The sequence below is a fragment of the Protobothrops mucrosquamatus genome, unplaced genomic scaffold (assembly GCF_001527695.2).
Source record: "Protobothrops mucrosquamatus isolate PMUCROS unplaced genomic scaffold, P.Mucros_1.0 scaffold1365, whole genome shotgun sequence".
Classification (NCBI taxonomy): Eukaryota; Metazoa; Chordata; class Lepidosauria; order Squamata; family Viperidae; genus Protobothrops; species Protobothrops mucrosquamatus.
The window spans coordinates 239,115-253,275 of record NW_015387556.1 but is presented as its reverse complement, the minus strand read 5'-3'; the positions used below and the strand labels follow the sequence as shown (position 1 = coordinate 253,275).

Genomic DNA, 14,161 nt, shown 5'->3' with positions numbered 1-14,161 from the left:
GGGATAATTTTAAAAGTATTTTAATCGGAAACACAGCTGGTAATATTTGGTTTTAATTCGGCTTTTATCGGGGTTTATTTTTTGTATTTCTGTATTTTTGTATTTCGTATTTTTTGTATTTTGTGTATACTATTTGTTTTTAATATGCTGTGAACCGCCCTGAGTCCTATGGGAGAAGGGCGGTATACAAATTAAATTATCTTATCTTATCTTATCTTATCTTATCTTAATAAAGAAATAAAATAAAGATATTCCACAGAGTAATAAGGGACAATGACTTCCTAGGAAAGCTTCTTCAGTGAGAACATATTTGAACCAAGTATGCATGTATATCTGAGACAGCACATCTCATATCTTTGAGAAAATCTGAGTATATAGGTCTCATTTGAAATTTTGGTGGCCTTTCCTCAGTTACGCAACCAATTTGATTTTGTGTATTAGGTTACAGATGTAAAAAAAATCCATCAAATAGTAAACTAGTACTTTTCCATTTTCATTCATTGGTGTGCATATTGCATAGACAAGTAGCCTGAACTAACTGTGGCTAATTGCTGGTGAATTCAAGACAGATGTACTCATATGGCCAAGATAGGTGTAATAGAGAGGCAATATCCCAGCTCACTCTGTACAGGCATAGGTTATATTAATACACATATAGTAGAAATGCCATGCTACCATCCCTTTAGCTAAGGCATTTTCAATTATCATGTGACTCTGCAGTCTCTCTACAGAAGGTAGAGAGGTTTGCAAGCTTTCTCAGGCTGTGGAAATTGTTAGTTTAAAACACAATTCCAAGAATCCCTGATCAAGAGGTAAAGTTCTACTGATAGAAATATTGGCTGTTCAAGTGAAATTGGGTGCAGGGCAGTGATGGGATTCAGCCAGTTCGCACTACTTCGGCAGAACCGGCAGCTAATTTTTTGTTGCCCAGGCCCAGAATGGACTTGCGGAAGCGGCATCCACACAGAGAACTGGTTGTTCACATATTTGAATCCCACCACTGGTGCAGGGGATCCCTCAGTTGGACCTAGACTTCTGCAGAACATTGTTTCAAAAATCCTGACAGATCACGTTTAAGTATCTAAAACATTTCATCCCTCTTGGAATGGTGTGTTTCAAATTTTTTCTATTTCTTTAACCATATTCAAACACATGTTTCTTTTTTAAATATTCTCTCTGATATGTCCCATCATCTTTTTTCTTAATCTCTTTTCTTTGCCCAGAATCTTTCTTGATCAATATACTTTGCTGGATCCAAAGGTTTTCCCATACGATCGTAGGTGTTCCTGTAGATGTAGAAAGTAAATCAATATCTCTGTCCTGAGCACTTGCCCTCTTCTTTCCATTAAAATCCCTTCTCTTGCCTTCCAATTTGTTTTGTGATGTTAAAGTGTAAGTTGTCTTTCCTTCCACTTGAATTAAATCATACTCTTCTGTTTTGTGAAAATCCATCTTTAAGTCTTTTCCCTCTGATTTATATTCAATCATCTCTGCTGTGTTCTCCTGAGGATTTTTTTGACGTGAACTTAAATTGGAGATAAGTTGACTTATACTTTCAAAGTTGTTTTGTATTTCTTTGTGGTTTAAAATCACTGAATTCAAGAAAAGTACATATATATATTTAAGTGAATTAGAGTTAAGGGATTAGATGACTAGATTTATTGAATGGAATGTCTAAAGATTAGATATATTCTTGACTTTGATTAAAAAGAGTAAGAAATTCGAGAAAATAAATACTGGAATACAGACTATAGAAATTAATTAAGGACTGTTTTTACAAATGTAACCCAGACATCATACCATTTACCAACTATTGAATGACTTATGCTTGTGTAAAAAATTAATAAATAATAATAATAATAATAATAATAATAATAATAATAATAATAATAATAATAATAATAATAATAATAATAATAATAAAAAATCCTGACTGATAATACAATTTGAATTATAATGAAGAATCCTAGTTTTGAGATAATTTTCTTACCTGTAGCGCAGTTTGGCCCAGCATACGGCCGGTAGCAATCGCACTGATAGTTCAGCCATAAGTTGTTGCAATGCCCCTTATTTTGACAAGGTTGGTACTCACACCAATCTTTTTTAACGCAGCCTGATTTGACATTTAAAAATGTGCCAGATGATAAGTTCTCTGGGATAATAATGCTGAAATCTACTTCCACGTCCTGAAGGCAGCCTACAAATGAAGGTGCAGAATGCATACTGTAGATGTTTAGCAGAGAGTCATTGTTCCCTATTGGCAAGCCACCCAAAAATATGTTTTGAAAAGCAATCACTGTCTGCCTGTTATCTACTATGGTAGCAGTCTGACTAAGACATGATTCTGTGCAAGAGCTCTTGTGTAACTTCAACGTTACTGTTCTGGCTATGGTGACCTCTACTGAATGCCATTCGCCATCATTGACATTATAGGCTATATGTAAAAAGGCCTTTAGTTGACTGTTGACCTGCATGGATAAGTATAAACAGCCATTTTGTAACTCCAGCTTCACAAAGGTATCTTTGTCCCCTCGGTAAAATATCAAAGTTGTTGGCTGAACAGTCAAAAAACTAAGGTTTATGTTATAAAAATAGTCCTCAGAGGAGGCTGTAAAGCTGTTTACCTGAAGATACCCATTTCCCTGAAAAGATAATGTTGTCGTAATTTCACAGTGTACTCCTGTGTAGCCAGCCGAACATATGCAGTTAAATCTATGTTGTCCATTTCTTAAATGAGGAATACACAATCCCCCATTCTGACAGGTATGTTGAACACAGCCAAAGAGGATTTCTGTGCAATTCTGGCCACCATAAAAAATTCCATCCTTCTCTCCAGCGAGACAATGGCAGATATAACTTCCAGGAGAATTTTCACAGGTCCCTCCATTCTGACAAGGGTTCATGTGACATTCATTGATGTCATCTTCACAGTGAATGCCTGCAAGAAATTGGAATTGTTTATTTGACATATCCAGCTTCTTGGGCTATATATTCAAATGACAAAGCACTATCTTTAATATATATATATATCAGTCATTTCATTATTCTGTATATGATGAAAATGGTGTTTGAAGGCAAAATGTTAAAAGAAAAGAAACCTACACTTTAATCTGGAACACAGTGATTCATCCTCAGCTGGAGCTTTAAGAAGAAAAGAAGAGTGATCCCTTAGCTCTGCTTCTGCTTGCTGCTAACCCTTGGCTTTGTCTGAAGGCATTAATAGCAGTGTCTAGGAAACTACAGAAATATAGAACAATTGCCTTTTGATTTTGAGCTCTTCTTTGATAATGGAATAGCTACATCCTCAGACTAGGAAGGCAGAAAACATGTAATGGAGGCTTTATCTCAACTAGTGTAATTATTGGTTCCCATGCTCTTCAAGCTTTGTCGAGCTTTTGATCCTTTGCATATAATACTTAGTCAGAATCCAGCTCTCTATGACTTCAGTCCCAATTGCAATATATACAAAAGGATAGAAGGGGCTAAAGACATCGGGGATGGGGGGGGCAGAGACATCCAGTCTATTTATATGGAAACAAAAAGCGTGCTGGCCTGTCTAGATTACATTAAATGTGATATTTCCTACTGAGGAGGATGATTCAGACAGATCATCCTATTGAGAGTCTGTACCACTCAGAAATTGTTTAATAATCTTGCACAGGAGGGATCCAACTGTAAGGGAAGAGTCAGAATCTGTAGTTAGTGGCTCAGATGGATGAGAAAGAGATGCCGTGGTTCTGTTTAGCATCAATACAGGACATAGTAGAGGGGCTGGATCTCCCACCCAACAGTTATGACTTCTTAAAGGCAAGGAGACATCTTGGGAGTTTTAAGATGCAATGAGAATAGAAGAAATGTTTCCCTCACTTTTCCATTCTAGGAATGCTCTCTATGGTTGCCGGCTGCTGTTTTCAAAGACTTTGGCACCACTGTGTAATTAACTGCTCTTCAGCCAGCGACAAGCTATTCTTCTTAATCTATATTAAATCCCACCCTAGAGTTCATGAGTTTAACACAGCTACCAATATTTCTGTCCGGTATGCTTTCTTTCCTTTCAACAAAATGGAGGTTACAATTAATGTCACCCTTGCTTTCTGGTAGCTTTTTAAAAAAACAACAAAACTGCAGATGCTGAGATTACAGCTGTATCTTTTCTTGCAGGACAAACTAAATTCATCCTTGCCACAAAGGACTCTCTCTCCACCTGTCATTAGCCATGGATGTGCTAAACAAATACTTCACCACCCAGGCACCCGCTTAAAGGGCAACCTGTGGCCAAGTTGGCAGGCATATGCTACAGTCAGACACCTGATGTCAATGGAAACCAGCCATACAGAGTGACTTCCAAATAAGTAGTTTCAGTTCACCTGGTCATGTCTATGTTGGGGTTTAATGCTCCCCACCTGCTCACATTCTGTAAAATTATCAAGATTCATATAAGTTAAGGGGGGGATCTCTGCCTAGTAAGGCAAATTCCTTCAGAAACTGTTTTACCCATTTAAAAAAAAAAATATTTTTTTTTGCATCTTGCCTAGAAGAAGCTGTGCAAAAGAGCCAAGATGTGTCGCTGTGTTAGGAAGGAAACATTATTTATTCATTTTATATTCATTTCTCCGGGTGCAAATGACTTCCTTGAGTTGCAAGGCAGCAGTGAACGAGGCTGCACATTATTTGGTGTGTCTGAAAATAAAAAAAACAGTTCCAGGAACTTGTTTGTAAATTCAGTACATTTCCTTTCCCCCTTTTAAATTAAGTGACACGCTTCTCAATGATGGGAAGTAATCAAACGTGCCAATGCATTAAAACACATTTGCTAAGACAGAGTTAATATGAAGTATCAGTAAAGCTTGTTTGCTTCTTTTAAACAATCTGCACATAAGAAAATGCTTTAAAAACAGAACAAAATAAAAGTCCTCTGCCATTAATGAACACAATAAGCACTTTGATGCCTCTAAGACAAATGAAGAAAACATAAGCATTTTTGTATTGGCTCTGAATGAGTCTTACTTGGGTCCTCAATATTTGTATTCTGGCATACAGTGGAGGAAAGGTTATAGGAGCTGATCCCTCTTAATACCATTTGATACACCCTGGCATACTTCCTCTATAGAATAATGCTTTATAGATAGTCCTCGATTTATGACCACAATTGGAACCAGAATTTTCATTGCTTAGCAAGATGGTTAAGTCACGGTTATTATTAAGCAAATCACTGCAGTTGTTAAATAAATCATGCACCCATTAAGTAAATTCAGCTTCCACTTATTGATACCTGGAATCCTGCAATCAATTTTGGTCACCATATTACAAAAAAAGATGTTGAGGCTTTGGAAGAAGTTCAGAGAAGAGCAACTAAGATGATCCAAGGCCTGGAGACTAAAACATACGAAGAGCGGCTGTGGGACTTGGGTCTGGCTAGTCTAAAGAAAAGAAGAAACAAGGGTGACATGATAGCAGTATTGCAGTATTTGAGGGGCTGCCACCAAGAAAAGGGGGTCAAATTATTCTCCAACGGACCAAACGGCAGGAAAAGAAACAATGGTTGGAAACTGACCAAAGAGAGAAACAACATGGAATTAAGGAGAAACTTCCTAACAATGAGGACAATTAACCAGTGGAACAGCTTGCCTTCAGAAATCGTGGGCACTCCATCACTGGAGGTCTTTAAGAAGAGCCTGGACAGTCACTTGTCTGAAATGGTATAGGTTCTCCTGCTCGAGCAGGGGGCTGGACTAGAAGACCTCCAAGGTCCCTTCCAATTCTATTCTATTCTATTCTATTCTATTCTATTCTATTCTATTCTATTCTATTCTATTCTTATTTTGTTTGCTAGAAGGCTGCTGGGAAGGTTACAAATGGTGATCACATGACTCTGGAATGCTACAACTGTTGTTAATGCGAACTGGTTGTCAAGCATCTGAATTTTGATTATGTGACCTTGGGAATGTGCAATGGTTGTTTTTTTTAAATTTATAATATAAAATACAAAAATACAGAAGACAATAGTAGGAAAATAAGGGAGTGAGAAGGGAAGGAAAAAGTGTAGGGAAAGGGAAGAAAAGAAAGAAAAGGCTTTGACTTCTGACTCCTTTTGCTGCAGTAGAATTAAGATAATAGCATCAAACCTTAACTTTTTACTATCAGTAAAACCCAAAATCAAAGTTGGGGATGTGCAACGGTTGTAAGTGGCTGGTTGTAAGTCACTTTTTTCCATGCTGCTGTAACGTCAAAGGTTCGCTAAATGAATGGTGGTAAGTTGAGGTCTACCTGTAGTTAAATTTGCTTTTGAATGTAAGGGAAGGTTGCAGTTCAGTGGCAGACCACGGAATTCATATACAGACGTTCCCAAGTTCCACTTCAAGCATTTTCAAGTATTGAAACATCTGTCTGAAACCTGGAGAGCCACTTGAAGTTAGTAGAGAAATAATGAGCTCAGACGGTCTGCCTTGCTGTGAAGTTGCTCAGATTCCAGTTCAGATCTATCTGCTCAGGAGCAAAACACTGGAATTCTAAAATAAACATGTTTATGATATACCTGGCCCCAGGGCTTAGAAGCTAAGCAAAATTAAACGTGGTTTGAACTTGGATGGAGTAATACCAGGACATCCTAAAAGGCATTTGAAAAGAAGACAGTGGTGAGGGGTGTCCATGTTGTTTCCTAGGAGTCACCGGGAGAATGATTTTTTTTTTACAGTATTATGTGCATACACACACACACATACAAACATGCTGAGGGACGGGTGTATGAGCATTTGTAAATTAAAGGAATAAACATCTAAAACTCAGCAGGGCTCACAACAACTGTGAACTTCCCAGATTTACAGAATTTTGAGGCACTGAGATAAGAAAATAGTTAATAGTTACAAAAACAACTATTTTTTCATATTGAATGCCAAAATGGTCTCTGCCGTTCTTTTTTTTCTTTAATTTGCAGGGAGGAGATGCAATTACATAGTTATACATATTAAAAAACTAGATTCCCCTCCCCTCCAGTTTGTTTTAAATATAAAACTCTAATTTACATTCTGCTGTTGAAAATAGGGTACTACAAGGACCAGACATTTGGCAATTTAATCTACAGTTAAGGACAACTTAGAAGTAAAACATCAGGATACAGCTGAGGAAGGAAAAAACCAAGAGAGGACAGGACAGAAAATGGGACTTTTATCGTTACAACATAACTCTCTTCTTTCTCTAATCTATCCTGTCTAATCATCAGAACAAACCATAGTAGGCATTAATGGTCTTTTCCCCATAGTTTTCCAGATAGAGTCTCCCACTTCTGGTAGACAGATGCGCCAATGTTGTGTACAGAAAAGAAAGGAAGGGAAAGAAAAAGGGGGCAGGGAAAGAAAGTTCACTGAGGTTGCCTCCTCTTTCAGTTGTGTAATCAGAGAAAATACTGGCGACTCTAGCCTGTTTGTGCATTGATTCTGCAATTCACAGTCCTGACATTATTGAAATTCTTTCTTTTTCACTTTCTGTTTGTAGAGAGGAGAGGGAATGGCCTTGATGGACGGGAAGTACAACTGCTACCAAGGCAAAGGTCAGGTAAGAAGGGCTTAAGCCTGGGCTAAAAAAAATAATTTGAGAAACCTTATCAGATGTTGAGACTCTAGAAAGAGTACAGAGAAGAGCAACAAAGATGATTAGGGGACTGGAGGCTAAAGGATATAAGGAACGGTTGCTGGAATTGGGTATGTCTAGTTTAATGAAGAGAAGGATGAGGGGGGACATGATAGCAGTGTTCCAATATCTCAGGGGCTGCCACAAAGAAGAGGGAGTCAGGCTATTCTCCAAGGCGCCTGAAGGCAGAACAAGAAGCAATGGGTGGAAACTAAGATGCATATACTGCTCATTTGAATATTTACTACTGAGATGCCTGCTTGGTCTGAAAACCACAGTTAATTTTTTACTTCTTTTTAATTGTCTGCATTTTATTAATTTATTAAATAACATGTTTCTACATAAAATTAAGGAAGATAGTGGCAATGGAATGTTATAGAAAGAATGAAATACTAAACTACATTAATTTTATATATATATAGATAGATTTGATTTCTTTGGTTGTTTTTCTACTTAAGAACATGCAGGACATTGGGATTACAGATGCCTATAATGGTTGAAAACAATGAATATTTTGAAAACATAATTTGTAATAACGTGTAATAACTTTCTACAGAAATCTTTCTATGGAAATAATTTACGAGTCTCTCAATTTGACTGTATTGCATTCAATGGTTCCATAAATGTTTCTTAATCCTTTTAACATAATGACAGTGGCCTTTTCTTCCAGTAAAGCAATAAGAATTATTATCCACATATACCAGAAGAGTTTGCAGAGGTATCCATGAAAACCTAAAGTAGATGTATGCATTCGTTCTTCCAGTTAAATGAAAACATTAGCTTGCAGACTTAAAATGAAACACACGAACTAGAAAAAAATGCAGTACATGCTTTCTATTAATTAGTAATATATTTTCTATGTTTCACTAATGATTTTTTAAAATGATTTGAATCATATCCTATGTTTATTCTATTTACAAGTAATATTTTCTTTTGGTAATTCATTTAGGTGTTTAATTTCATGATATGATAGTGCCCAGATACTTTTATCTTATCTAACCCATGTACATACCACACAACCGGTTTCTTCAATAGTTCACTTGCATACTAATTTTTAGGTTTCAGAAAAATAAATATTAGCATTATTTTTCCATATATTCTGTTACATTAAAAGGAAACCAATTTTCAAATTGTAACTTTCAGATAACACCGAGTTAAAAATGACTCAGAATAAAAAGGAAAAGAAATACCTGCGATCATTGCCATTAAAAGACCCCAAGTCTGTATCCTAGCGCCAATCATTTTCCCCCAAAGTAAATGTGATTCCTCTATTAGCAATTTCCATGGAACGTGCATTTATCCATTTTAAAATGAGGACTTGGAGGGTCTGTAAATAACTTTGTTTTGCCAGGGCAGATTGACAATGCAGCCAGATAAGTAAGCTTAACATAAATCTCATTATGGTGCTTACGCAATGGGCTGTGTGTTATATGCTTGGGTGTGATTTCAAGCATACCTGGATGTTAATTTTGGTCATAATTTAGCAGCAATGTACTTTTCTAGGAGGTGTGTCAATAGCTAAGACATATAATGTTTTCCCAATGCATTGTCAATGCATTCCATCCAGTGGTGGGATTCAAATATGTGAACAACTGGTTCTCTGTGTGGATGCCGCTTCCAGAAATCCATTCTGGGCCTGGGCAACAAAAAATTAGTTACCAGTTCTGCCAAAGTGGTGCGAACCAGCTGAATCCCATCACTGATTCCATCACTTCTCAAATATAGTACTATCTGTTGAAGTTACCTGAACATGCAAAGAGAAAGTGATGGAACACCTCTGAAGGCCACTGGCCTGGAAAAGACTAACTTGTTGTATAGGACAGTTACCAGACAGAAGTTTGTTTAAGAGTTAACACGAGAGATATTTTCTGAGTAATTTTTCAAGTTGAGTGATTGCAGTGGATCTGATGTCAAAGAAACTAGATTGTGGGGGTCCTTGGTGCTCTCTGAGTTTGCTTATTTTCTTGCAGATGTTTCATTACCTTAGATTGCAAAATGATGATGTAACACAGTCATTCTCAACCTTTTCTTCACCACAGACCCCTTTAAATACCTTTTGTGGCCACCGACCATGGCCATGGATGCCTAAGACTTAGCTCAAGATTTTAAATCATACCATTTTTTTTCAAGTCTTCAAGGACCCCCTGTGACAACACTGTGGTCATCCCCCGAGGGATCTGCGGACCACAGGTTGAGGATCACTGATGTAACAGATTCATTAGGTGAGGAGGATTATTCACAGAATTCTGTTGAATTGCAGGGTAAGATGATCACAATAATATACGTCATTTCTGTTGTGATGCTATTTGTATTATTTTATATAATATGTGTGATGGTACCTTTCTGTAAACAATGTTTCACTTGTATGATGCTGTATTACAGAAATGATGCCAACTGCTGTGAAAATGTAGCCCACCGCTTGTGGAGTTGGCAAACTACAGCCTACAGGCCAGATGCGGTGTACCATCAATTTTTATACAGCACACAAGCCAAGGCTGGGAGGGCAGGTAGCAGGTAGGCAGCTGAGCTCTCAGGAAAAGGGATAGGGCAGATGGCTGGGAATATAGTGAACTGGTGGGATAGCCTATCAGTAACAGGCTTGCTGGTGGCCAACACAATCCAACAGCTGCTATGCTCCTCGGCCAGCAAACCTGGATCCATTGCAAAAATTTTGCCAATCCCCTGAAAACCTGGAAACTTAAGATTCACTGTATACTCTGTATGATTTTCTAGACTCTTTGGATCCTGAGTTTAGAGCAGTATTGATCTTATAAAGTTTGTCTTATTAAAAACATATCTTGGGAACAGACACAGCTGCTATGAAGCGTCTTTTGAAACTGGATCCAAAGATCTGCATTGTCTTATACAATATATGATATTTACACATTGCCAGTTCTTGTTTCTAGTATGACCTAGTGCAAAAATGCAGGTGTATTTGCATGCTTCTAAACAAGTGGTACAATTTTACAGAGGCTTATTGATAAGAAAGTGAGTACAGGATTTTTAGTATTATAATCCAATTAGGATTATAAGGACTTGCCTTTTATAGAATCTGACTAGTTTAGTATGATCAACACTGACTGACAACTCCAGAAATTTTCCTTGCTCTGCTTGAAGGTTCAAAATCCATGCAAAGCTACTTCTTTATCAAGAGCTAAGATCCTTTTATATTTTTGCTGTTGTAGTTTCTAGAAACCTCTGATAACAGATGTGTATAAATGGTTTGTATAAAAACTGTAGTTTGGAGAGGAAAAATAAGCAAAGGTGCGCTCTGATAACGTAATCCCATGAAAGTAGATTCTATTGAACTCAATAGGAATTACCTTAAAAGCCCTCCTCCATCTACCTACACACAGAAAGAGTATTTCACTGTAATTTCCTACCCAATTTTTGCACCTTATATCTTATAGCTTCCTTTTTGAAAATATAACGAATAAGCAGCAGCATACTTTAAGGCTCAGTATGTTCAAAGGCTTGTTCATTCTGAAGTGCTACATCAAATTTTATTGAATAATCATGAAAATTCAGATGTTACCACATCTTGGTCACTAATTGTCAAGTGATAATTGCTCTTTGTTGAAAAAAGGAAATGAACTTTCATGGGGGCTGGAGAAAAGTCGAGTGAGCAAGGAAGTAAACCAATCAGGCTAAAATAATGATAATTAACCCTTATATTTCAGGGCATAAGCATACAATTTTCTGTAAGAATCAGCAATAATTTCCCATCCGTTCACCTCAACTGCTGGATGGAAGGAAAAGCATACGCACAGTATACTGTCAAAAGCAGACCCATTATGATGGTTAAATTGATCGCTTTATTCAAAGAAAAGTTCATACAGTATCTAATTTTGTTTCCATTGGAAACTGCTTCTAGATTTTGTGCTTCTGAAGGAAAAAAACCTTTGATTTTGGTTTTGCTGATTAGATAAGTTTGTTCTTATAGAAATGACTAGTATATATTATTGTTTAAAAGTAAAAAGTGGAGGCTGTAATGTTATTAGCTTCTGCTGTGCTAAAAAGAGTCAGAAGTCAATGCCTTCACCTCCCTTCTACCTCACATTTTCTTCTTTTCCCCTTTTGCTCTCCTAGTTTCCCATTATTCTCATTTTCTTTGCATTTTACATTCTGATAAACTGATAAAAAATTAAAAAAATTAAAAAAGCAGACCCATTATGAAAAAGTGTGTGAGCAAGTGTGCATCTGTGTATGTGTTTTGAAAGAGATAAGGAAATGAACCTGTGGAAATCCACAGGTACTTGTGAAGAAAGTACCTGTGGATTTCCACAGGAACATTTTTTTTTTAATGCATGAAGGAACGGTTGGAAATAGAGCTGGGAAAACAATGAAGTCAGGAGAAACATATACATATTTAAAGTCATGCCTCCACTTTAGAAGCTATGTATTTCTTTTTTTGTATTGTTAAAGGAAAAATCTTAATCAGGGTCCAGTCCAAGCCGGAAATAAACAAACATGGAGACTGCTTTAGAAAGAAGGTTGTAGTTTATTGAAGAGGAGAGCCAGACAGAAAGATGACTCTGGAAAAAAATGTCTACATGTAGTAAGGAATGGGTTTTTCTACCTTCTTGGGCTTTTGTTTGGAGTTGTTCCTGTGGCATGAACTTTGACCTGAGTCTAAGTGTGTCTTTCTGGTATTCTGATGGTGGTTGGTTAATCCTATTATGTCCGAAAGGTCATATCCTCCTTCTCTGTGGCTGATGAGTGTTGGATTTTTGGTGTGAGGGATTGTTGATTCTAGGGATCTTTCTTTTTAATTCCAGCTTCCTGACTCTAATCTTTCTGACAAGATTATCACATCTGCATTTCTGCAGACGTGGTTTCTGTTTGGGGCACAGAGACTTGTGGGGGGGTTGGTTTCTGCTTTTAAAATCCTTTGGGGGAATATATTCTGCCTTCCCCAAAATATTTCTTTCTCTGGATTGTTCCCACAGTATTTTAGGGTAGATATCCTGTTTCAACTGTCTTGTACTTGACCATAAGCCAATGATGGCGAATCTTTTAGAGACCGAGTGCCCAATGCAACCCAAAAGCCACTTATGTATTGTCGGGTGCCAGGTGGGCATGGCCCATTGGATGGGTGTGGCCCATTGGGTGGGCATGGCTGCGGTGGTAACAGCAGACTGGGTGGGACTAAAAAGTTCAATAAATCAATTACAACATTGCGAGATCTTTTTTTTTTCATGAGAAGTTGAAATTGATTGATATATTGAACCTTTTTTTTTTGCACACGGCAGTGGAAGCCTAAAGCGAAAAGGTTTTATAAAACCCAGCTGAAGGCCTAGGACTGGGGCGATGGCACGCGTGCCCACAGAGAGGGCTCTGCTGCCACGTGTGCCACAGGTTCGCCACCACAGCCATAACCAAAACAATTAAAATAGTATTGACTCATCACAATGTAATTGTTGTTGTGCCTAGCATAATATAAGAGGGCAATTGTGGAACGATTCTGGTTCTGTGAAATGCTGCCTAATTCATTGGGAATTTACTCCTTAGTCCATAGAATTGCTATTTTAGCCTGAAATGCTATGAGTTTTTACCTAGGGCTAATCTCCAATAAATTTAGTGAGATTTCATCCTGAGTGATGACCAGATACTTGAGATGACAGTCTCTTACTCAATATATGTTTATAGCCTTACAGGTTTAAATGCTAGGGACACATCAGGAATTAGGAGACTAAGCTGTGGATTTTTTCACAATGGTGATATTGTGGGGACAGAGAGAGGTGCCTTTTCATAGAATGGCTGCTACAAGTTTGTGATGACATAAAAGCCAGTTTGGTCTAGTGCAGGGTTGTCAAACTTGCAACGTCACGTGGCATGTCGTGACGTATCGTGACTTTTTTTCCACTGCTGGCAAAGGGGTGGGTGCGGTTTCGCCATGACGCATCCGGCCCGTGGGCCGGCAGCTTGACACCCCTGGTCTAGTGGTTAAGGCACCAGGTTAGAAAGCAAGAGAATGTGAGTCCAAATTCCGCCTTAGCCATCAGAGCCAGCTGGGTGACTCTCTATCAGCCCAAACCACTTCACAGGGTTGTTGTGAGGAAAATAGGAAGAGGAAGGTGTATTGAATATGTTCATCATCTTGAGTTATTTTAAAATTAATAAAGGTGGGACATACATAATTAAAAATAAGTAAATAAGTATGGCCTATAATGAAAGACTTATTGATCAGATGGCAAATGGAAGAGGTTGCTTTTTTACCATCCTCTGCAGCTTTCTATAATGCTTCCTATCACCTCAGCTTATATTTTTTTTCTATTAAGCTATATCTATTTGAGAAACAATTCAGTGTAGTGGTCAAGGCACCAGGTTGGAAACCAGGAAGTTATGAATTCTAGTCCTGACTTAGGTGCAGTGCTAGCTGGGTAACCTTGGGCCAGAAATTCTCTCTCAACCCTAAAAAACAGACAATGGCAAACTATTTTAAAAAATCTTGCCAAGAAAACTGCAGGAACTCATCCAGACAGTTACCAGAATTTGATACTGATTTGAAGACACAAATTAGCAAATTAGCTAT

General features: G+C 37.6%; 1 protein-coding gene across 1 annotated transcript in view; it reads right to left on the bottom strand.

Annotated features, from left to right (window-relative positions):
* The window catches only part of CRB1 (crumbs cell polarity complex component 1), a 114,218-nt gene that overhangs the window by 51,311 nt on the left and 48,746 nt on the right, over nt 1-14,161 (bottom strand). Inside the window, 1 exon segment of the mRNA XM_029285172.1 lies at nt 1,991-2,938. Within this exon segment, the coding sequence (XP_029141005.1) occupies nt 1,991-2,938 (948 nt within the window).